Source organism: Streptopelia decaocto (assembly GCF_964273445.1).
Source record: "Streptopelia decaocto genome assembly, chromosome: 1".
Classification (NCBI taxonomy): Eukaryota; Metazoa; Chordata; class Aves; order Columbiformes; family Columbidae; genus Streptopelia; species Streptopelia decaocto.
The window spans coordinates 86,799,360-86,825,111 of NC_138663.1; the positions used below are offsets into that span (position 1 = coordinate 86,799,360).

General features: G+C 45.2%; 1 protein-coding gene across 1 annotated transcript; it reads right to left on the reverse strand.

Annotated features, from left to right (window-relative positions):
- Positions 1 to 2,196: 2,196 nt before the first annotated feature.
- Positions 2,197 to 25,689, reverse strand: WDR3 (WD repeat domain 3). The gene is made up of 26 exons (XM_082074450.1): positions 25,432 to 25,689; positions 24,082 to 24,291; positions 23,229 to 23,347; positions 21,402 to 21,480; positions 20,986 to 21,081; positions 20,418 to 20,528; positions 19,314 to 19,415; positions 19,097 to 19,194; positions 18,077 to 18,172; positions 17,512 to 17,742; positions 16,595 to 16,688; positions 15,934 to 16,035; positions 13,555 to 13,640; positions 12,976 to 13,111; positions 12,222 to 12,278; positions 11,450 to 11,550; positions 11,185 to 11,296; positions 10,938 to 11,072; positions 9,344 to 9,394; positions 8,604 to 8,669; positions 7,659 to 7,751; positions 7,137 to 7,184; positions 5,135 to 5,178; positions 4,510 to 4,638; positions 3,623 to 3,716; positions 2,197 to 2,907 (listed from the first exon to the last, which is right to left on the reverse strand). The coding sequence occupies exons 1-26, from the start codon at positions 25,600 to 25,602 to the stop codon at positions 2,752 to 2,754; spliced, it is 2,817 nt and encodes a 938-aa protein (XP_081930576.1). The 5' UTR covers positions 25,603 to 25,689; the 3' UTR covers positions 2,197 to 2,751.
- Positions 25,690 to 25,752: the final 63 nt, after the last annotated feature.

Consider the following 25,752-nt stretch of genomic DNA (forward strand, 5'->3'; position numbering starts at 1 on the left):
AATAATAGTTTTCACCAGTGTGAAATATGAATGCCAGTTTTAGAGTCTCCTATCCAGACTGTTAAGTGAGATGCATATTCTAATGAAGCACAGTTTAAGTTGGCCCTGTATTTGCAGGTGCTTTCCTGCTCAGGTTTGTAAATCCAGGGAATTTCACCCAAGGGCAAGGTGGCATACCTAAGCATACCAGAATTCTGGTGTATCAGGGGATTGTTGGCAGAGGACAGACCTATTTGAAGAATATGCCTAGCTCCCTCAGTAGCCATCCAAGCACTGCAGTGGTGTTTTTGTCTGCCCCACCAGACACAAGTATTTCTCCATCAGCTCTTTGAGTCAGATTTGACCTGTTAACCAAGGCTGAACGGCAGCTCAGGCATTGTTTAAGACCTACACACAGATGAGAAAACACCACAAGCAGCAGTGCCAAACTTGATCCAGGATTCTCCAACACCAATGATTTTTCTACTGACTCTGCTAATTTCTGCCCTGATGCTTTTCAGTTTTCTGCAGACACAGCCAACGGTCCTACATCAGCTTCCTTGGTAGCACATTCTGAGCTCTAAGGCAAGCCATTGTTGCCAGTATAGACCAGTAACGTGATATAATTCAGAGAACCAGAGGGAAAGTTCAATGGTGAAGCCTGTGTCAGGACCAAGGAGAGACAACAACCACTTTCCACCACCTCAAAACCTTTTCTTCCAAGGATTCTTCCCAAATCCCAGTGACATCAGAGACAAAGGTGAATGAATTCCACCTCCTCCAACTTAGATCAAAGGAGACACCTGCCATCATCATGAGATGACTCTGCATCCCAATTTACTTTTCTATACCACCATCTACATCCTTGTCATCAGTCCTTAAGTTCATGCACACCTGTGGCCATGGTTTTTCTCCCAGGCCTCCCAGAGGATCATCAACCAGCAGTTCATTACATAGGCTGCATAAAATTTATTTCCACAGCATTAAGGTAAACAGAGCACATCACACACAGAGGCATAGAGTCAGCCTTCTCCTTTTGGTACCTGGTTTTGATATCTCCTCAGTCACCACTGCTGAAGGTGCACTGTGGTATCATGAGCCACCCCTCCATTTTTAACACTTTTCTTCCTTTGTTTTCCCAGTGGGTTAGCCCATTTCAGCAGCAGCTGACATGGATACAAGATGACAACTAAGGTTACCAACATAATTCATCATCCTGCAGTGACTCCTCTCCCTCCCACTGCAGTAATCCCTCTTGTGATGGTCTCCTTTGAGAGGAGTAAAGGAATAGGATAGATTAAAGTGGAATAGGATAGAGACGTGTTTGAGTGGAGCTGTCTGATCACAAGTTTCATTCACATCTGGACAAATATCAAATTATAGACGCACCCAGAAACAACTGGTAGAGCAGTATAAGGATTGCTATTTCCATAAAGAGTCTGAGACCCATGTCCTGGAATTGGAGCACGAAGTGCTGCTGTAAATTACCGTGATTCTAAAGAAAAATGAACCATCAGCCCCCGACAACATTTTTTCTAACAGCAGTAAGAGATGTAGTTATTACACCTGAGGTGCTGCCAGAAGACTGATCAACTGAACTGTTTTCATTGTGTGTAATTGTTGATAATAGAGAACCCAAGACAGTAGTCCATCACAGCTTGGATGCAATTAAAAGTCCATATGAAGCTCAAGTTAGAAATAAGTCTGGCTTTAAGTATCCAAGTCAGACCTATAAGTCAAACTGTCAACAAACTACCCAGAATCAGCCCCCACCGTATACACCAAACCTGTGATTATTGCTAAAAAAAGAAAGAGTATACTACAAACTAATAACTTGCCAACAGCAGCAGAGACTTGTTCGCTTTATCCTGCCCTATTGCCCCCACTGTGAAAATACGTAATTTTGTCTGATACAGGGCACTACAACATTGCAACAATTCAGTGCAATTTCTAAAAACTGGAGCAAGTACATTTGAAACAACCCAGGCTTCTCATGCTCAGTCTGCCAGCTCTATGGAATAGCACAGTCCCAGACGCCAGCCCTTTAATTTGCTCCCACAGATTTTATTCTCTGAAAAAAAAAACATATCCTTTGAGAACTGACACACAGGGCAAGGCAGTTGAGACTTTACTAGAGAAACATGAGGACAAAACTCCATGAACAAAGTTGTCTTATAAAGCATATATAAATATGCCTTTAATAGAGTGTAAATATGCCTTTAATAGAGTGTAGCCATGTTTTTCCCCATCCCACTAAAAAGCAAGTGGCTGTAGACCAAGTTCTCATGCTTTGGCAGAAGTCACATAGCTTTGCCCAGAGGCTCTCAGCACAGCCACAAACCACCAGCAGGTATCAAAACAGCATAACATCTCACCAGCTGCCCTCCCTGGATAGGGCATAGTCCCATAGGCAGTCCATGTGCTGGATTCAGTTCATCCAGCTAAAACACTGCCAGAATGAGCCGACCTCTTCCATAGGAGAAATCTATTCCGTTTCAAACAGGCATTCCACTGGATGAAAAGCATGGGCCTTTGACAGACAACTCAGAAACAGTTCAAATGCATATATGTGCAGCAGGCTGCAGAGTGTTCATCTCAGAGACAAGCATTCTGGGTCGGGGTTATATGCTGGGTTGTGCCACATGGGGAGGGCACAGACTTTGTCCCAGTCACCAAACATCATCAGAGATGTTCAGCCACAAGAACACTCCCATGGCCAGCACTGAGGTTACATGACCCCATCCAGGTGCTCTGGGTCTTGGGCAGTAAATGCTAGAGCACTGCAAGAATCATCTTCTCTTTCTTCTTCCTCTTCCTCTTCTTCTCCTCAAAACGGTCAGTAGCATCAGCAAAAAATGTCACTTCATCCTTGGCCTCAATTTCCCTCTTCAGGTACTGGAGCCCTGCCATGTTGAATCCCAGGACATCCTGTAGAGATAGACCAGCACCACACTGTTGGGCACATCTCAAGCCTGAGGGTCCTCTCAAGCAGAGGGTCCTGCACTGGCTGCCCTCTACTGAGACAGGATGAAAGCAAGACAATCCACAGATATAAATAAAGCAGCATTATTTAAATGTCAGCTTCCTCTGAATAGGAGGACAATCAGTCCTGCACCATATTCTCCACAGTTCTCTCTTCAGAGCAGCTATAATCCATTGTATTTTCTGAAAGACAACTTGCTGGCAGATACCTGAAGTTGCCTCTGAGAAGATACCAGCATAGTCTGCACTATTTGAGGGAGTATTATCCCACTGAAATGCCCAAGAAAACTAAAGGGTTTATTTACCCCCTACATATTCGGAAACTAGCAAGCCAAAGCCCCAAAACAGGGTGTTTCCAAAAGATGGACCCAATTTCAGGTCCTGTTCAGTTAAAATTTGGTCCATCTTTTTAAAACACCTTGTATATACATCAAAGAAAACCAAGAATAAATGAGGAAGCACGAGTGCAGGATCATCACTCGCTAGTCTCACATCAGGAAGAACATAAGGAAAATGCAAACCTATTTGTACAGTAGGAAGGTGAAACAGACTCAGACCCCTAACCAACTTTCCTACCGGACACCACAGACAACATGTGCTTCCAGATATTGGTCCATCCTGTTATTGCAGATTCTGGCAAAGGGGAGGCTGCAACACTCACCCGGGCCTCACTGACTCTGGAGATGGTGGTTTTCTTCAGATTTTCTATCACTGTCACCAGCATATGGTTGCTTGTGATCTGCCCAAAATGTATCCTGGGAAGAAAGCAGACAACGTATTGCAACATGATTCTTAGAAACATCAGACAGCCCTTCTCCTGAGCCTCTGTATATCCTAGACACAGGACTTTTTTAAGGCAGGCCTCCCCAGACAAGACAGAAATAAGTAGATTTATCCAGAAAAGCTATTATCTGAAGTTTCTCTTTAACATACAGTGGTTCAAGGGGAACGTCTATCTGAGGTATCCTCTGAGGGAACAGGCTTCATAATGACTGTGCCAGTGAATGGTGCCATTTCAGCCTTGATGCAGGATCTTTCATACCAATGAGACTGGGGGGACCAGGACCAGCAACTCTATCTGGTCACATCAGCACTCTGCACCTGATCAGTCCATTCCCACACACCATTTGCTGCAGGCTGCAGTGACTCCACATCTCCTGCAGAGACCACATCTTTATTCCCAGTGATGCTTCCCAAGAGCTTCAGACTCAGAGATGTACGAGGAAGTCCAAATTTTCCCCACACTCATATGCTACATGCATTCACAGCAAAACACATCATCTTTGCAGCACAGCAAACAGGATTTTTCCCCAGCTCTATGCTATCCGAAAGCACGGTCTCACAGTGCAGGAGCAAGGAGCACCTCTCTGTTCACGTTCACAGCACAAAGTGAGTCCACAACATGCACCAGCACGAGGGGCCCAGAGGAACCAGCATGTCCACCACTGACCAGAGAGACCTGTCAGGGCTTCTTCGCATCCAGGTTCTGAACAGCAACAGCAAATGAACTAAGACTGGCAGATCAGTCTGGGCAGATGAAAGACTCACTTGAGCAGGAAGAGGAGAGCTCGGCACAGGAGTTCAATATCTGAACCCAGGTGAATATATTCATTGAAGAGTTTCAGCAGGTCAGGGACGTAGGAGAAGGGCAGCACCAGGAGAGACTCTTCCAGCTCACTAAGGAGAAAGCAAAGGGACAGAACCATTAGTCTCAGCCACTGCACTGCTATAGATGAGTAGGAAAAACTTCCGTATAGGAAGGCCCTGCTACAAAAGCTGTGCTAAGCGTTCAGCACTGCTGGTCTGTGACTGCCCACAAAGAACAGTGCAGCTGCATGGACTAGAGCCCCTGCCAGCAGACATCTTCTGGCACAGGGAGCAGGCACACAGTCTTGCTTACACAGCATCCCCAAGCTGCTCTTCACATAGATGTGCATCTCCAAGCAGCTAACTCACATACACAAGCTTCATCCAGCACTCCCCATGAAAGGAACAACTTCCATTCCCCAGCTCCATGCATGCTCTAAAAGAGGCTGCCAAGGACAGCAACCCCAGACTCTCAAGCTTTGCCCATACCCAGCAAAAAAGACCACCCAGGACCCCTGCCAGTCCTGGGCCAGAAATCCAATATTTGGTCACAAACCTGTTCAGCAATAAGGCTCTTGGGACTCACCTCGACTTGACCTTCTTGAAAACTTCTAGCACATATGCAGAAGGCTGTAAGAGAGGAAAGACACCAGCTCTGCATATCAAAACACATTCTGGGATAAATATGTGCCTTAAGATCCACTTCACCCAGTTAAAAACACAACCTAATCTTCTGAGATGGAAGAGGAAACCCCTTCAGCTTCAATCCGCCGCCAGTCTGGGAAGTTCTCTCTTCACTAAACATAAACCCAGCCTTCTCAGGATAATCTAAATTGTTGAAGAATATTGTGGAAAATCCAATTTATATTCAACTAGTTAAATTATCTCATATTCAGTTCAACGAAGCCTGTACAAACTGGATAAAAAGCTTGGGGAAACAGACAAATTATACATATAAAACCTTACACAAACTCATTTCCCAAAGACTTAATTCCTGCCACTCCTGTTTGTCTGTTGAAAATGCTTGGTAGATGCAGACCAGAGCTAGGAATTGCCAAAGAAAAGTGCCTAACTACTAAGTCTTAGGATTTCAGCCACTTCTGTTCAGTCCATCCAACTTATAATTACATATACCTACAATGATGGAGAAAGGGACAGAAGGGCTCTTCTTGTATAGTGATTGAAGGTGGTTAGAAGGAAGACAAAGGGCTGTTTCATCTGGCATTGACATACTCCTCAGAAAAAAGGAGAATGAAAAAACAAGGGGAATTAAAAATGCAGTCTAGGAGTGTACATTGGAACAAACCAGGAAAACCAAAATTAATCTGCTCAGAGTGGTGGACTTTTATTTATTAATTAAATCCGTGCATCCATATGTGTGTATTTTGTGTAGTCAAAAATTCTCAAAGTTTAGTGAAAATGCTTGTGTACTAGCACGACATAAGCGGGTAAAGGCACCAGCTCTGGCTTGCAATACCTGGACATTTAACTACCATACAGAACCTTCCCAATGTAAATTCTTTTTGAATAGAAACTGAATCAGTTAAGTGCTGTACCAATGCCATAGAAATAAACCCTGGTAGCTACAACACAGCCCTGCCTCACTCAGAGCTGCCCTGCTGTGGTTACAGCTGTACAGGCAGAGATTTAGGGTGAGGAAACCTTCACGTGCTTCTAGGTCCTGCTTCTGGAGTCAAGACAACCAAATAGGTACATTGGGACAGGGGTTCTACAAGCAAAGCCAGCCCCTCCCAAGAAATAGAATAAGAGACTGTCAGTACATGAAGCATTTTTGTTCATGGTCTGACATACTGAATGGTCATCGTGGTCAGTTCACCACATAATAGGACATGTCGTAACTTGCAAATATGTTTTTACCCAGAGGCCTATCACTTGGACATTCTTCCAGGGCTTTGGAAACAGGTTCAAATTCCCTTCTCTGTACAGTGGGATTCAATCAAAAGTCACTCACCTTCAAATAAATTGCTAGCTACTGAGCCATAGGATTGTCATTGGCCCCTGTTCAATCTATTTACTTGCAATTAAATATGCATGTATTCACAGAGAGAGAGAAGAGCTCTGTAAGTGCTTACTAACGTCGCATGGTGGGGGGGCACAGCGACATGGGTTCTTAATTACACACTCCAGTGGATGCTCAGATATTTTGTGTAAGATGGCACAGCTCCTCTGGAATATGCTATAGCCTGGCAACTGCACCCTCCTGACAGCAGGAAGATGTGCCCTTAGGCACAGGAAAAGTTTGAACTAGCTTTCCCTTATCTCAGAAAATACTGTAAACTGCTGGCTCATGGTAAGGTACACGATAAGGTCATGCCTACCACCTGAGTTATGCTTAACCCTCATGGGGTTAAACTTCTGTAACACACATGCAAGACATTGAAAAATAAATACAAAAACCCCAAACCGTATTCGCTCTGCACAAGAAGAAGTGCCAGGTTTTAATTTCAAGTTGAACCACATAGCTCTCCCTCCCCACAGCAACCCAGTGTTTTGGCTCAGCCAGCAAACCAAACAGCCCTGTTCCAGCTGAGAATGTCCCATGGCCTGTGGCCTGGGCATTCACTTACCGTAACGTTTCCATAGGCACGGAGGATGGGATTGACAGGATAGGGAACCTGAAGACACAGAATGGGTTAGAATAAGGCAGGAGTGTGTGTACAAATACATATTCCCAGAGAAAACTTTAACCCACAGTAGAAGAGAGCTTTTATCAAGCATCTTCCTGCAATTCCTTCACTTCCACCCTCCCCAGAATATCACTGAAGGCTTCATTTGCAGCCACCAGACAACCTCATTCTCAGACACATATGACTAACTCAGACATATATAAATTTTCTTCCACTTCTTGTCACTTTTCCCACTTATATCACAAAACTTACATCCTACTGTGACTTGAAGCATAAAGAAAGAACATACCACTAACCATGCCCCAGGGCACAGTGCAATCTTGTTCTCCAAAAGATTTCATCAAATCTTTGCTGTGTCCAGCTGCCCTGATTTTATCTGCATGCTGAGCCTTTCCACCCATATGACAGAGCTAGAAGGACACACTCGCACACTTGGGACTAGTAAATTCCTCAGTCTTTTACCTCTTTTCCTGCAGCTTTGCATATGGCCTTGTGTTCCTTCAGTTTTGCCATCTCTTCTCTATACAGCTCGATAGCTTCCATGATCTGCTCAGCCTGTGCAGCATAGAAACAGCACATCAGTGACACCAGACAAGTTAAAGGAAAGCTCAAGTCTAACAGGACAAATGGGGGGAGAAGCAGGTGGGCTGGCACACAGCATCACAGAACATCTCGCTCATAAAGACAAACTCTACTCTAGACTGCGCCACCACCTTGAGCACATCAATCATGTCCTGAAGATGTCACACACCACCCACATTCCCCACTGCCCTGCGTGCCCTGTGCTGCAGCTTCAGTTGTTGACATTGAACTCCAACCCCAGGAAACAGAGCCCCTTTGAGGCACAAGTCAGGGTTGGGCCATTCTGGCTATCCAGATGAAGGATTTACTCTGTATTTACAAGAGCACTGGACTGTTGAAATCTGCAGCCATGACATTACCAAACCCCACACCTTCCTGGGAAATCTCCCGCCTTACAGGCACTGCAATACATCTCCATCTTCCACAGATGCCAAGGGGACTGGGCAATACTTAGGGGAGAGGCCTGATGCCTAGAGAACATACCAGCTGCCTTGTGCTCCTTTGGGCTGCAAACCCCAAAGGGCAAGAGCAGCCCTGTTTGTCCCACACATGACAGGCAGAGCAAGCTGCATAGAGGAACCTCACACCTCATTCTCTGGAGAGATCTTGAGAGGAGATAATTGTTGGTGCGTGACTCTCCAGAGTCAGACCCCTCCCTGTTGGCCGCAGAGCAGGACAGACTGTCTTGCAGGCAGAGGCTGCCCGCCCTTACGTGACAGCACATGTTACTCCTCTTCAAACTAACGCTCCAACCCTGTGACCAGCCCCCCTCCTTCAGAGACTGATGAGGCACAAAGCAATGCTGTCAGACCCACACAATCTTACCGCTTTGATGGTTTCAATAGTCTTCTTTCCTGCCAGCCCTGTCTCTCCTTGCGTCTCTCCAGCCACCTACAAAATACAAAGTTTGCAGCTCCCTCCTTCTGCAGCTGATACACAGGCACCCCCTGCACACTGCCACAGTCCATACTAAAAAAATAACATCAGCTCCGTTCCCTATACTCATCATTTATGTGGGGGAATAGAGGATTTCCCAAGTGCACTGCTCTTCCTCAGGATCAGAGGCACTGTGCTAACACTGAGCTCTGGGAGGCAGATAAACAGCTCTTCTTCTGCCCACAGAGGCCCAGTGATCCGACCAGCATCAAAACAATCAGCAACACAACCCAAGCATCTGAGCAAGAGGGATCAGGCTTCCCCACCCATCCTGCACTACATGGACGTGGAAGCAGCTGTCAGAAGGCAGCCCAGCCTTGGTACAGAGCTGGTGTGGACATGAACCTGGGAAAGAGGAAGGGCAACAGCACAGCAAAGTTTCAGTGTCCACAGCTACTGTGTAAGCAGTCTGGCCAGCTCCACACCATCTCCTGAAGTTGTCTGTAGGAAGCAGCAGAGTCAATTGCATCATGGAGGAACCACAGCTTCAGCAGCACCTTCCCCCATGGACCTCCTCAAAGCAGAAAAATTATCAGTCTTCTCTGACACCTCCTCTGTCTCTCTTACAGAAATAGTTATTCCAGACTTTGTATAGTCAGACCGACACACACTCAGATGGTGCAACTCACCACAGGCTGCTCTTCCTTTGCCACGCTGTCTTCATATTCTGCTTCTCTTTGCTGCAGTGCATAGAAACACAACATATTAGCACAGGCGAGCTGGCAGCTAGCAAGGGTACAAGTCCCTTTCAGACTGCTCGAGCAAGGGACCAGCAGCTCATGCAGCGCATAACAGGATAAATCAGCAAAGATCAACAATGCCAGTGTAAAATGCACACTTGTCCCAACCCCACAGAGAACTCCAGAATCTCCCATACAGAAATCAAGGTATCTGCTCTGTATGCAGGAACAACCCTTAGCCCACAAAGCTGAGAGAGAGCTGCAAGTCAGCACCAGACCTTCCACCTGGTAGCACAGAAGAAATAAGACTAGAAAAATCCCAGGTTGGTCCCAGCCTGCAGGAGGAAAGAGCCTCCTGTCTAGTGTCTCTCACATGAATAGGGCCCCATCAGCATGTAATTCACTACTGGTGCATTCTGCCCACCTTGTTACTCAAACTTGACCCACAACACACTTTTCTGGCATCTGGAAAAGGAGCTGTCTCTGTACTTTTACCACCATCATTCATATCACCCCAACCACTGGGCATCAAGATATTGGCTGTGGCTCACCCCTGCTCTCTGAAAACAGGCTGGGATGAAAAAAGACATTACTGCAGGTTTCCCAATCACTTATTCTTCTGCATGTTTCTATACCCTTCCCCCATTGTGCTTTGAGAACTACTTTAAAAAGCGGAGACAGAGCTAGAGTCCTCTGAGGGACATGGTGAAAAAACAAGAGTTACAAATTGTTCCAAGGGCATTTCCAATTGGATACATGAAACAAATGCTTCCCCCCAACCCCAAGGGTGCTTCAAGCACTGGAACAGGTGCTCACACAGCCTGGAAAATCCCCCTCCTTGGCAATGTTAATGAATCAAAGCAACTCCCTGAGCAGTCTGATACAGCTTCAGGGTTATCTGGCAGTGAGCAAGGGGTTGGACTAGATATCCCCAGAGTTTCTTTCCCACACAAGTTCTCCTGTGAGTCTATGATTCCTCACAATATGTGCTCAAATGGAGTAGATGGGGCTTCTTCCAGCATCCCTGAGCTCTGGGGCCTGCTTGAGACAGGATTGACCTCTCACAGTTAGAAAAGAGGAAATCAAGACAAACTGCATTTAATAGGAGCAAAGCTCTCCATCACTCCACAACAGCCACCTGCTGAACTGGCTCCAAAGCATGTTTGAGTTGAAAAGAGCGCAAAAGCTTAAGAGAAGCTCAAAGGATGTAGCCAGCAGACCTATAGAAAAGCACAGCTATAGAGGAAAGTCTGGGAAGCAGAAGAGAAGAGAAGCAGAGTCAGACAGACATCTTCAACGCAGTACAGACAGAAGAGGACCAGCAACATCTGTGGTGCCGTCCCCAGGCAGCTCACAGCAACAGTCTCATCATGCAAAAAACAGCAGTCAACCCTGGGCACCTCAACACCAGCCTGTGGAGGTAGTAACAAGCAAGTCTACCAAGCATGGAGCCAGACTCCTCCACAGTGAAAAATGAGAAATCTGCCTGTTAGAGAGAAAATAAGTCTGGAAGTTGTCTTGGCATGAAGGATGCAACTCTCACCATCTCCCTCTCCTCTTCCAAAATAAGTGGCTCCCTTGTCCTTTCCCAGAGGCGCAGGGACTTGTCATGGGATGCTGACACTACGTAGTCTCCATTGGGACTCAGTGCCAAACACCACACCTCCTGGTGATGCCCCTGCATGGTGGACAGAAGTAAGACATGAACACCACCCAGCTCCCAGCCCCTGAGTAAAGTACTGCTCATGCAGGCATAATGCTTCCTGTCAACACTCTCTAAAACTTCCTACCTCCAGTGTCTGGATGTGCTCAAATTTATCTGCATCCCACTGCTTAATCTTGCTGTCCTTCCCAGCTGTGAAGAACAGATGGGATTTCGCCACAAACTGCAGATACATCACACTGGAAGGGAAAAAGGCTCAATCAAATTCATCCATTTGGGAAACACTGCAGACTTCCCCCCATTGTATGCCAGACAAAATGGTCCTTGCTGGATCACAAAACCTTGGAGGTAAGATATCTCACAGCCCAGAGATGCTGTAGGATTTGACTGACCTGTCATCATGGGCAAAGAGAGAGCGATGACAATCCCCAAAATCCAAGCCCCAAATCTTCACATTCCTGTCAGCAGAGCCGGTTGCAATTAGAGTCCCATCCTACAGAGCAACAAAGAGAGAGGAGGGAGTGGGTAGCTGCCTGGCAGCACCATGAGGAATTACTGTTGAACCAGTGCTAAAGTAGACACATGCGTGGCTCCTGGAACTTGCCTTCTTGATCCTTCCACTTCCTCTCACCAGTTGGCTCATGCTTGTGGTACTGACAGCACCCGTGGTCTTTTCTGAACCTCTGCAGGCATTTAAGACCTTAGGTATATCTTGACATTTTTGGCTTCCAATGAGCCTTATTCCAAGGACACCCCAGAGCAAGATGCAGCCCAAGAACTAAAAAGCATGAAGAGGCTGCTCCACTTCAACACCTGCTCTCTGCTCCCACTGACAAAGAGTTCCTCTCACACAGTTCAGAATTTCACAAGAGCAGGCTGTACATTTTCAGATAAGTGTATGGAACCCCCACAGCATTTTGATCTCCACTCACTCACAAAATGCCCTGATCAGTTCTGTTTTGACCACTACTCCATGACCCCTCCCAGAGAGCACAGGACTGTGGGATAAGGAGGGGCTTGCTATGTCACATCAAGAAATGGCTAAGTCAGGAGCAAGGAGGTGACAAGCAAGCATTATCCTAGAAGCCTTGCTGCCAGCAGAGGTTCTTAGAGTCATCCATATCACCATAGTCCCACCTCACATAAAGCCTCAATGATACTTACATAGGAGATGTCCATACACAGCACTGGCAGCTTGTGTCCATACAGAGAGAGGAAAAACTGAAGCAGAAGCAAGGTACAACAGTTAGACATGCTGGATAGAGGTGTGCAAAATTCTCAAGTTCCAGGCTACTTCTGCTCTGCCTCAGGAGCTCTGTCTTTCTAGCACTGCCCCACTTTCATTCTTAGCCCAAACACAGCAGCAGGGCCACGATGCCAGAACCGAGATGAGGGTGGAAGTACTCAAGCAAGGTGAGTTAACTCTGGTGTTGATCACCACTGCCTGTGGCATTTATCTCTGTTTTTCTTCGTGTGTCTGTCAATGCTGCTCTGTCCCTGTGTCATTCCCTAACATTCACGCGCTAATACACAACTCATAAAACCACCATATACTGCTCTCAGGAAGATTTTCCTCCCTCAGGCTTTGACTCTGCTATGCCCTATTTAATGACACGTGTGACACATCCATGCCCACCCTCGCAGTGCCTCGCAGCTCTGAGTACCACCATGCCCATGGGATTTAGAGTGAACCTTGTCACCCAGCAGTTTCACAACACTTTCCAGATGAAAAATGGATCTCCTCCCCAGTGTGGGCCAGACATGGTTCTGTCAGGTTTGCTAGTAAACAGGCATGTGACCTGGGATGCATGGTCTCTCTTTGATTCTCACTAATGTCCTACAATAAATATATAACATTTCCTGACAGGCTACAATTACATCATTCTTGCACAGTCTCACAACCCATTTGGTCATGTACCTTGAGTGTGTCAACGTAGAAAATCTTCACAGTGCAATCCAGTAAAGAGACAGCCAGAAGTTTCTGGTTGGGGCTGTATCGCACACAGAGAACATCTTCATCCAGCTGCAAAACACGCACATGTTTCATGGAAAGCCTGGCAACAAGAAGAGGAAAAAAACAATTGTTATCCCAAACAAACAAGTTGGGAAGAGGCATGAATACAACTCCCACATTGCACACTGGAAAAACAAGTTAATTCTATTATAACATGCAGAATCGCATTTCTCATTAGGACTTGAACAAGAATAAGCACAGCACTGCAGGCTGATAAAATTCACCACTAAATTTACTGCTTAATGATCTGGATGCCCATCCTGATCAGAGGCTAAACTCACAAGTAAGGGACCAGAATGTGGCAAGTGCCCTTTCCCAGCTAAGCTCAGACCTTCACAAAACAACACTGAAGTCACACTCTTCTCCATGTGTTCCACGCACATGTCATGGGCACTTTTTACAGTGCACAGCACAGGCCAAAGCATCCATCACTGACAATGGAAACTGCAGCCGAATGTAGTCTAGAAAGGTTTATTTTCTTACCTTTTCTGAATACTGCTCTCATCCTTCACAAGCTCAAACTCCCAGAACTTGACACATTTATCAGCACCTCCTGTCACAACGCCACGCTGCAGGGGAAAACAAAAATTTATCATGAAACTGGTTTTGCTATAGCCCAAAGAAATTCTACAGCAAGAAACTGTCAACGCACAAGGAGGTTTTTGAAATGTCCCACATTCTTACAGTATTAATGATTACATGGACACCACCAGGAGCACTTGCTCTGGCTGAAGCATGCATTAGCCATTGGCTGAGTAACAACCATTTCAAAAGCTCAAGGGGGTCTCAGACAAAGACTCCCAAAGTAAATCAAGACATGGACTTAAACTTTGGGACTGAAAGCAGTCGTCTCAGCTCTAGGTAATGATGTGCATGCATTTTGCGGGCAAGTTGACACTCTCACTGTTACTGGATCACACAACACCTTACCAACACCCAACAAGCACAGCCTTCTAAAGGAAGAACAGTTCAACGTTATCCCTTTTACATTAAGAATACGGGTAAAATCTATCCCATATGTTTTAATCCATAGGGTGAACGAATCTGAGGCAGGTTATTACTTGCTATGGTTTTGATTCCACTAAAAACCACTCCAGCTTCTAGTGCAACATAACCATGTAAGAAGAATAACAAAGGCATACAAAATAAACAGAAGAAAATGGAAAGTGACAGAAACCAGTATATACCTGAACTGTGGTAACGGAGCAAAACTCATACAAACAAAAAGACACAAACAGATTACTACAGCCTGGGTGGTTAGGCCAAATAGTGTGTGTGCATGTAAAATGGGAACATTAAAAAAAATAAGTCTTTTCAGTAGTTCTGACCCATTTCTAGAGGGAAGTATGAGACTACTAAATAGCAATGCTCAGTAAACATTCCTCATCTGTTGTGCCCAGGGAAAAGCCATGTACCATAATCACATGACAAGACAGTGATGAAAAACTGTTCCAAAAAACTCACAAGGCTGTCAAAAAGCAGCTACCTATGTCACGCATTTATAAATCAGTGGTTCAGATCCCCCAAATCCAACAGCAGAGCAGAATGAGGTACTCTCTAAACTCTCAATGCCCATTCTCAGCAACTTTGAAAATACATTAGTTTCTTCCTGGATCTCCCTTAGTAACACTGGAATTCAGAGTAAATGGGCAGGCCTGTAATAAGTAACAGGTAACTGGAGTTTCCATCAAACAAAGTGAACTGAATATGGAGAAACAAGCTCCTGGAAAATTAATTTGACTTGGTATTATCCTTTTCCTTAAGATTAAAGATGTAGTTGATAATAGTAACAAGTGTTGCTCATGCAAGGCATGCCTCTTGGTCTTGTGTTACACTTTCATTACAAAACCAGTATAATATAGTTCAATAGAGCACATACTCCATGGATTAAAGACTAGCCAAGAGGTTTCAAAGCTTAATTTTAAATGAGAGATACCTAATAACTTGACACTATGCTGCTTATAGATTTTCCGGATTATCAGAAAAATAACCAATTAAATGTATCTATATAATGTCAGAGATATTCAATCTATCTGAAAAAGACCAAAACATTGATTTATCCATTCGGAAGCAAGGATCTAAGCCCCACAGAGATGCCTTCTGCAAAGCAGTGCCCCAAAATGGGCTTTGAGGGACATAGCAGATTATTATCTGACTACATGTTCGCACTGCAGAGCTATCACCAAAAGAGCTAAGTCAGTCCTTGGACGGATTCAAAAGGCCCTGGTATATTCCCTATCACAGAGCATACCCAGATCCTGGGGTCACCAGCAAAAAAAAACACTACAGTAACTTAAAGTACCATGAGAAGAATTTAGAGCCTTGAAAACACATCCTGCACTGACAGAAGTTCAGCTTCATGACCATCAGATAGATGGGGAAGGTGATTTGGTCATTCCACAACAGTGCAACACAAAGAAAAAACATCACTATGTTATGAGACCTTTAATCCAGCAGACAAAGGAGCAGAAAATTTAACAAGGATAAACAGCCACTGCAGCAGGTTACAAGGGGCTGAAGCTCTCCACAGTTGGAACACATCCACAAGGTATGTATTGCTGCAAACATGGACTCCACCAGGGAAGTCCAAGTGTTTGCAATCATGCAGCAGCCAGATGAGGTGATGAGGATCGTCCCACCCAATCCAAAGACTCATTGCCACGTGCCACACAACTTGACAGATATTTCATCAAGCTGTGCATGTATCCACAGCTAAAGTCCTTAGATGGTATCAGCTGCACCCTCTGCATTCCCAGATGAGAGGTTCCCATGTTCCTGTAAGTACTGCAAACACGGCACTATAGGAAGGAGCTACATGAAAAGACGCACAACAGGTGATACTTAGAAAGGTGGCTGAGTTACCTGGTCTGGTGAAAGAGCAATTGACCACACCGCCCCATCATGAGCATTAAGTGTCTCCATCAGACTCCCAGAAGCCAGGTCATACAGCTGCAGCTTTCCTGTCTGGGAAGAAAGACACACTAGAGGACAAATCAGCCCCTCCGCCTTCAAAACACACTTTAGGAACACCTTATAGAGTGTTAATCACATCTGCAAACAGACCTGAGCCTCAGAGGCTAGGAAGGTGTCTCAGGAATGGCAAAGAGAAAAACAGCTCAAAGCAGACAAGAGGCAAAATGTCTGAGCTACCAGAGGTGAAATTCCAGCAGTGACCAGGCCTTGCTCCATTTGTGGGCTCTGGGCTGGACACTCATTTCTAAAGAGCACAAGCTGAACCCTGCAGGCCTTGACAGCTCTGAGCAGAAGAGTGCTCCTGACACCCATCTCCAAAACAGCCAGTTTCCTTAGATGGCTGTTACACACAGATGCCAAAGTCGTGGTCTCCATCAGGGACTTCCCAAAGCTCTCCCCAGCTGTCCATGTAAAGCCACAGAAGCTACACAGAGTTTGGGAACAGAGCAGAACCTCTCTCTGACAGAGATGTTTTTACACCTGAAACAGAGTGATGCAATGCATTTTCTGTAAGGCCACCTTATCTGGAGTGCAGAAGGACGCTATTTACCTTGGTGCCAACGATGACCTGCCGATCTCCTGGGACAAAGAGCGAGCAGAGTGCATACTCACAATCCATTGTCCGGATACACTGCAAGGTTGATCTGTGAACAAAGGCAGAGCCCAAAACCTCTTATCACACACAAAATCTGGCCCACCAAATGAGACATAGTCCAGAGTGGCCTCTGCCCACAGCTGTCTTTTCAGCTGGGGCCAGAAGATATACCGCCACTGTGCTATGACCCAAATGCTATCTAGCATTACCGCTAAGAACATTTTCCATAAAAAATAGGTCATTATGTAGTCCGCCACCCCAACTTATTGCTGTTATGAGCAAGGACATAGCTCCTGTTCTCCAACAGCAATTCCTGTCATTCAGGAGAGGAGGGAGAAGTATAAGACAGCACACTCAAAGGAAACAGAGCGTGAAATCAACAGCACGCAGGACACACTGGAACAACACCCTAGATCGAAACAGTAGCCTACTTAGTCTTATACTATATCCTTCAGATAAGACGCCAAGAAATCCACATGTTCCTTAAGGAACACGCAGTAGCTAGTTTAGGGTAACAGTTAGTAGCTCTGTTAGTTAGGAAAAAAAAAAGAAAATACAGTCTATACTGGACTGCTTCATATGACCTTTACGTTAGAGATCTGTTTTTCCATACCTGCCACTAAATTTAGCCTCAGTGCTGCTTTACAGCATCAAATTCAATGAGTTAATTATGCAGTTTTACCTCTATAGCTTCTCAGTTTGCCTAATAAGAAGTGAAAGAGTCTTGTATTTACTTCCTTTACTTCATTCACTATTTTATATTTCCCCATTGGCCTTTCTTTCTTATCACGGCCTCTCTGAACACAGCATCTCTAAGTTCTGGGAGACTGACACACACAGGGTGAGGGGACTGACACAGCTGGACTGCGTACCTGTTCCAAATCTTTATGGACTCTGCAGCTGCTGAGAGAATGGCAATGTTGTCAGAGCTAAAAGCCAACGTCCTGACATCACTGCGGTGGCCTCCAATGGTTATCTTGGATGCACGGACAGCCTGTGGGACTTGTGCTGACAGGTTCAGGTGGTATGACTCAACGATGTTGTTCTGGAGCAGCAGTACAATCTTCAGCTCTCCTTTTGGAGAGAGAATCAAGTCAAATGACCTGTTTGATTAGACAAAAACAGAGCTGTACACAGGGGTAATAAGACAAAATGTAGGCATGATCAAATATCAAGAACAAGTGATAAAGAGGAACATAGACAAGAGTGCAGGCCACAAATAAATGCACAGTAAGCCACAGAAGTGTGCAAGAAATGAAGCACTTGTGGAAGATGAGTGAATGGACTAGAGACCACGGTAGGCCTCTCCCCAGCTTCAAGCTGAACAGGTGTCGAGGGGAAAACTTTTTCTACCTCTCCCTATACTGAGCTGTGCAGAGCTCTCCTCAAGTAGCTGCATAACCACAACTCAGCCTCAACAACAGGCTTTCCACTCACTTGATTTTAGAAGAAGCTCTGATGTTAGTGACCCGCTGAATCTCCTCCTGCAGGCTCAGCTCCACAATCCCTTCAGGCTCCTCTTCAGAGTTCTGTCTAGAAACATCAGATAATGGAGGAGAGTCAAATAACCCAGCACAGCCAACTCAAACTAACACAGAGATGGAGAATAACAAAAGAAAATCACTTAGCCTGCTGAAAACAGCTGCCTTTTTATCCTGTGGTGCTAACTACATTGAAGAACAGGATGACACAGTGAAGTTCATGGTGGTATGCAGACTACTAAAGAGACAAACTTTCCTAAAAAGGGCAACCTTCTCTGGAGCCAAAGCACTCGAGAAAGGTATTTTAGAAAGATCAATACAAAACAGAAAGCTGTGTTTGAGAGGGAGATCGGCTTCTGCTCATCTCCTACCACTCACTCAAAGTCCTCAACCATTGTCAAAGTGGATCTCCAGATTTAGAGGCCCTATGCTTCAGTTTCCTACCCTGGAGCCAGACCTCTCCATAAGGGCTGTGTGAGTCATCTGTTAAATGCCAGGATACTGAGAGAGACACTTAACAGGAAGTAAACATTAAGAAAGCTCTCACCTCTATCTCTACCAGCTGTAAAACAGGAGATGAGGTATCAGAGTCACTAACTTCTCAGATAAAACTCTCACTCCCGCATGTCCTGTCAAGGTCTTTATTTGATGTACGAAGCAGTGTAAATATGAATGTGAGGTATAAGTGAGTAGCTCTGAAAAACCCATTTTATATCCATTCTTTTGCACACACTAGAATTTTTTTTTTTTTTTTGCAAGGGAAAGACTCAAAAAGAAAGGTATTCAATTAGTCTCTGAAAGTAGTGTTGCTCAGACAAGCAACAAGGATGCACAGGAACAGTGACTCCAAAATACAACAGCTAACACAGCATGACCAGTAGCTTGGAGTTCAACCACTATGCCATGCTGCTGAATGGCTTTTCTAACAGCTCTCTGGACACAGACAGCATCCAAATACATCCAAATGAATGCTTACTTGGCTTTTTTCTTTGCTTTCTTCATTTTCTTTTCCAATTTCTTTTGGACTTCCTCTTCAGAAAGGACAGAGAACACTTCCAAAACAGCATCAGTTCCCTAGAGACAGAGCAAACAAAGTCAAAGGCACACAAAGCCCTGGCTGGCTCTCATAGAAACTATCCAAGGTCTCTGATAGTCTCCTCTACAACTCAATAGCAGAGCCCCCCATTACTTACATGGCAGGCCAAAACCTTGCCTGTTCGGTCTGTGCCCAGAGTAACCACTCGGTCTCTCCCTTCCCGCATGATAGATCCAACTTTGCTGCACTTTATGAGGCGCTATAAGGAAAGAAGGAGCAGAACTTTGGTATGAAAGGTCAAGAGATCTTCTCAAGCAAACTCAGAAACCTACTGGCAAGGGAATTCAGGAGGAGAAGAGGAGGAAATGAACCTACAGGGTCCTGATAGAACAGCTAGCAAGGATAATCTTGGGATGAAACAAGCATTTGCGTGAGCTACAGGCTCACCCCCCCTATATTTTGTCGCATTTTAGCTGAAAATAATCAACAGCCTCACTGGAAGAATAACTTTATTGGAAAACCATAGCCATTTATGAGACAGAGCTGAATTTTTATGCTACAAAAGCAGAAGAGCTCAGTTCCTCTGTCAGAAGAGGCAGAGAAGGTGAGAATGGAAACTCTTAAACAGGTGGCCGAAGGGAGAGACATCCTCTGGAGAGGAAGTTGGAAAAGTATTTAACAAGGTCAGGTATCTACCATAACTACAAGCAGTCTGAAATTTGAGCAGAACCCCAGAAAGTTCCACTGGAAAAGCAGATTCAGTAAAGTCTCCACCACCAGCACAAGTGGGAATGGCTTTCCACAATCAAATCTCACACCATATTTCATTGTGGTTACTCTGACCTCTCAGCTTGCGCTACTGATCTGCAAAGCTGAGCAACAGCACTGAACTCAGCCACTGCCAACCAGCTAGTAATTATTTTATTCCTTTGTTGTTCAATGGAAGAACTCTGGTAGCTCTGTCCAACTTCAAACACTTGCTAGTCCCCCAAAACCCAAGGCAAAGAAAAAGCTTTCAGTGGGGAATTATGTGTATGTGTCTTGGCACACATAGTTCTGCTGATGTTCTCTAGGTAGATGGGACAGCAAGACAAGAATTACCACATATTCCCTAACAGGCTAAATATGACACTCAGGGTATAAACCAAATACAGAGAAGCAATGTGTTGAGTGACTCAAACTCCTCCTGGCTCTGCAAGCAGCATCATGCAAATGGGGTTAGCTACACCATCCCAAAGACAGTATGGAAAACTGAGCTTACTTCCTCAGGATGCTCATCCAGCTCTAGGGTCTCATCCTCTTCAGTGTTTTCTTCTGCTCCAGGTGAAGACCCTTTGCTTTTCTTGGATTCTGGCTCATCAGGGTCTTTTACCTGTTCACAGATTAAAAACCCAGAGGAGTACCTTAAACCATTACAGTGTTCTGGTTTGTATCACACTTCATTTCCCTGGATGAACAAGTGGTTAGTGTACACAGCAACAACGGAGCGTCCTACAGCACACCTGCAGGCCCCAAACACTCCATGTCCGAACCCTGTTTATCATCCACCCGCAAGCCTGTCTTCTCTAGCCATAAGCCAGAAGGTAAGAAGATCTGACACACTCTGGAAATCTTGTTCTGGGAACACTCACAGCTTCACTTGAAAGCTCAAAACACAAAAACAGCGAAGTCTATCCCAAGAGCAGATTCTGGACCCCTCAGACAGGAAAGACACTGCTTTGGCTCTGTTTCCCAAAACATCAATCGGATTTAGCATGTTCCAGTCCCATTTTAGTCCAAAGACAAGCAGCTGGGCAAGACTGTGAGGTGTTACAGAGGGAATATCTTACCTCCTGGATGTACGTGATATCCCATACTCTCAGCTCACTATCAGCACTCCCAGTGATCAGACGCTTCTCTTCAGATATCAAAGCCATCCCCCAAACCTGTCCAGAGGCACAATGTGAGCAATTGGTTTATGGTTCCTTCTTTAATTTATTTATTTAAATGGAAATCAAGAAGGTATTCGATCTAGCCAGGACTTCCTCCGGGGACATCTGTATTGGAACTGTCACCCACTGCATGTTGATGACAGCTCCTGGAAAGTTGGGAAGTTTCTCCTTTGCTCATCCCTAAAGCCTAATGACAAGCAAAACATATCGCAGTGACAGCTTACAACTCCTGAGAGCAGAGAAAGCACAAAGTAAGCCATGACATGTAATCCAAATCCCCTCCACTCCAACAGCTCCCCACACATCCTCTTTACCTCGGTACGGTGTCCAACCAGAGTCTTGAAGCAATGCTGAGTATCCAGATCCCACCATTTCACCAATGTGTCTTTGCCACTGAAAAAGAAAAGCTCAAGGCATGAAGAAAGATTGCCAGAGCTCACATGCTTAGCAAAGTGGCAGAAATACAAAAAATCTAAAACATGCCACAACATCACAGAGCAGCTGCTTAGATACTGAATTTCGCAAGCTCTGCAAGGACAAAATATAGGAATACAAAGGTGCTGCAAAAAAGTATCTAGCAAGTCATTGAAAACTGCTTCCTCCTCTGGATTCAGCCGCAAACCCCAGCATCACACAGCCTCCTTTCTTGCCTATTTAGGGTGAGAACAACACTCTTTACTTAGGAGGACAGCAATGAGTGCAAATTGCCAATCAATCCTAAAGCTGTCCCCTCGAACTCCCCTCCACACTCTCAACCTGTGCCATGCCCTAGCATGGACCAGGCTGCAAGAAAAGCAGGTGCCTTCACTTTGAGCAGTGATTTGGAGCTGCTTCTCCTAACAGAGAATTACAGCTGCTTCAGTCCTTCACAGCCCTCACAGGATTAGATCTCCCTGAAAACACAATTCTGGCTCTATTATGCTATTCCAATACTATAAGAGCACACAAGAAAAGTACTTCAAGCATTTATACAGATTCTTTCAGTACATCCTACAACAATTAATACTTTTTTTTTTTTTTTTAATTTTGGGGTAACTTTGTTGGAGACTATATTCCTCAATAAATTTTAATTAAATCAAAATATAAATCAAAATATAAAACTTGTTCCATTAGCAAGCTCCCTCAGGAGAGAAAAATTCTGCTTACAAGTGATATTTATTGTTAATCAATCTCTTTTGTTACATAGCATCCAAGGGTATTTGTAAACTGAACATAAGAAAATTTCACAAAAAAATCTGTACACAAAGGACTGCCATTGACTGCTCAGGGAAAAAAAAAAAAAAAAAATCTAATGGAAGCAAAACTTTGCATCTCCAAAAAAACAGGATAACATCTCTACCCTGTTTTTCTTAAAACGAGAGGAATTCTTATCTCAATTTAACTACTGAGAGAATTAAAAATCATTTCTAAAGTTGACCTGCAAAGACCTGAAATTGCATTAAGAAACAGGCACCATCTACCAAAACAACAAAACACTACTTTTTCCATTTGAAACAACAAAATACACAAGAAATTTGTTCAGATTTTACATTGAACTGATTGCATGCACTTTTCTATTACATTATTAGATGACACATTAATAAATAAAAAATTATTAACTGATATTTCAGCAATAGTATCTTCTGTTAATCATTTATCATTAAAGGGATACAGTCAACTAGCAGTTCACGTTGAATAACTAAAAACCAATTAAAAAAATCTAGCATCTTTCAATAATTTACTATAATCACAGGTTACTAGGAAGCAAATTTTCTGTCACTTTGCTGTGTGAATTACACATACAGAAGGTACATATGCTTAATTTTTCAAGATAAACAGCAAAAACGGTCACAACCATAATGAATATATTATCACTATTCCTTGTTACAAGAATTCTAAGTTGCTGTATTTAACAGTAAGCTAAACCCTTTTCCAAACACTGCTTTTCAGGATAATCATTTGGGTTTCACTTACCACATTTGGATCCACACACCAGACTTAAGTATGTGGATGTGACAAAATCATATTTGAAGATGCTGCTGATTGTGAGATATCATGAGTTAAGAAGGAAAACACAAATGGCTGCAGCACCTAGGATGTCTAAAACGCAAGTAAAACCAAGGCTGCTTTCCTGATTGACCACTACACTTAATCTGGCTCACCTGGTGACCAACAGGTTCTTCTCCTTCAAGAAAAGAACTTGAGTAACAGCATCCTTGTGTCCTCTCAGCCGGTAGAGACCACTCTCATTGATGACATCCCACACAATGACATCTGTGTCCTGGAAAAGACAAAACAAATGCCAAGGGACTGACATTTGTCTCTGCAGAACCTCTACCTCTGCTATGAGACTGAGAAGACTACCCCAGAGCACACTTTCTCATTCTGAATTTGAATGCCAGGGAAGATTAAGGCAAATTAGATTCCTTCCCCAAAGGCACACTCAGATGAATCAAAGCACCTCTGCCCTGGCTTGAGTCACTTTTGCTACTTCTGACCTCACGAGCTTCTTCACCTTTAACAGCTCTACTAATACCCTACTCCTCCCCTGCAGCCCCTGCTGCTCTCCCCGCCCTGGGCTCCCCAACTCCATTGCTGTCTTGCAGCCCTAACACTTCCCACTGTCATCCTCTGGCTACAGGCACTTAAAATACCAAACGCCTCAGTGCACATCAGCCTTCTCATGGAACATCTCTAAGAAAGGGCTTGTCTGCCAGACCTATAATCTGGAACCTGTTGCAATAGGACAAGGGGTAATGTTTTTAAACCAAAGGAAGGGAGATTCAGGCTAGACATGAGGAAGAAATTGTTTACAGTGAGAGTGGTGAAACACTGGCACAGGTTGCCCAGAGAGGTGGTAGATGCCCCAGCCCTGGAGACATTCAAGGCCAGGCTGGATGGGGCTCTGAGCAACCTGATCTAGTTGAAGATGTCCCTGCTCATTGCAGGGGTTTGGACTAGATGAGCTTTGAAGGTCCCTTCCAGCCCAAACTGTTCTATGATTCTAACCCTCACCTTTGAGCCAGATACCAGTCGTCCACCCAGATGGTCATACTGCAGGGCTGTAACTGCAGCTTTGTGTCCATTGAAAGTGATATTTGCTTCTCCACTTAGGAGGCTGAAGACACGAATTGATCCATCTTCATACCCAACAGCCAAGTGCAACCCATCCGGAGAGGGGCAGAGGTAACTGACCTCCTGCTTGAGACCCTTAAGGATAAGAACCTGTGTTTTTTAGGAGACAAAACACATATAAAGTGGATAAATGGCATGTCAGAACCAGATACCTACAGAGCAGAAAGAATACACTCAGTTTTTCAACTGACTTCCAACTAAGCACTTCTGTCTCTTTAGAAGTTCATTTTTTCAGCTTTCTGTGCTGAATACAGTGTCATTAGCCCCATTTTACAAAGCTGACAGCAGCCAGAATTTCTCATAAACAAACAGGAAACCAGTGCACAATGAAACTTAGAACTTAGAAGCCCAAATTTCTGCCCCTGCATTTTAAGTGCCTATGGCACTTAAAGGAATATTGTTTGAGAGTGAAGTATGAAAGCTTCTTCCTGACCCATCCTCTCTTGCTTTTTCAGGTATAGGGAACAGCTGCTTTTCCACTGACTGCATTATTAGTTGAGAATGATAAAACACCTCCAAACAACATGCCAGCAGTCACCACTGTAGGAGCTGTAAAGCAAATTCTGAATTCAGTTTGTGGTGGACAGTACTACTTACAATGACTTCAGCATCCGACCGGAAGAAACATGCGACAAAGTAAGTCCTTAAGTTACAGCTCACAAATCTGCTATAGGATACAACTTCCACATTGGAAGCCCAGTTCCAGAGGCAAAATACAAACTCCACATGGCTGTTTCACCCTAGAACTCTCTCACAGCACTACTGTGGTCGCCAGGTAAACAGTGAACAACTTTGCAGTCGCTGTGGCAGTAATTACTCCTCCCCAGCTAAGGAACCAAAGGTGAACCTCAGCGGATCGGCAGTGAGATTCAGCCAAAGGCGAACCTTACCGGATCGGCAGTGAGATTCAGCCAGGGCGCACCCAGAGCTGCAGAGTCGCACCACAAGCAAACCCCAGGCCGTGCCCAGACCACAGAAAAGGGGGGAAGCTGGAGGGCGACAAGTCCCTTAAAACGCGACCCACTACCACAGGCAGCTTTGCTCCAGGCGGTCCAAAATCGTCCACCGCGCGCACACACGCGCGCACACACGCGCGCACACACGCGCGCACACACGCGCGCACACACGCGCGCACACACGCGCGCACACACGCGCGCACACACGCGCGCACACACGCGCGCACACCCCTCGGCTCCTCATCAGCCCTCCCCGGCAGGGCCCCGGTCTCACCTTCTCTCCTTTCCGCGTGTCCCAGACGAAGACGTGCTCGCAGGCGGGCACGGCCACGTAACGGCCCCGCTCGCCGCGTAGCGCCACGAAAACCGCGTTGCCCCTGGCGCTGGCCACCAGCCCGAAGAGCGCGGCCGGCTCGTACCGCAGGTACTGCCGGGTGAGCCCCATGGCGCCACAGGGGGAAAGTGCTGAGAGCGGCAGCGTCCGCCGCACGTGCCGAGCGCCCGCACCCTCCGCCGCGGCCGGAAGTGTGTCGGAGCGGGCGGGGAGAGCTCTTTGCCGGAAGTGAGGTAATGAAGCCGGCGGCTGGGCGGCCCG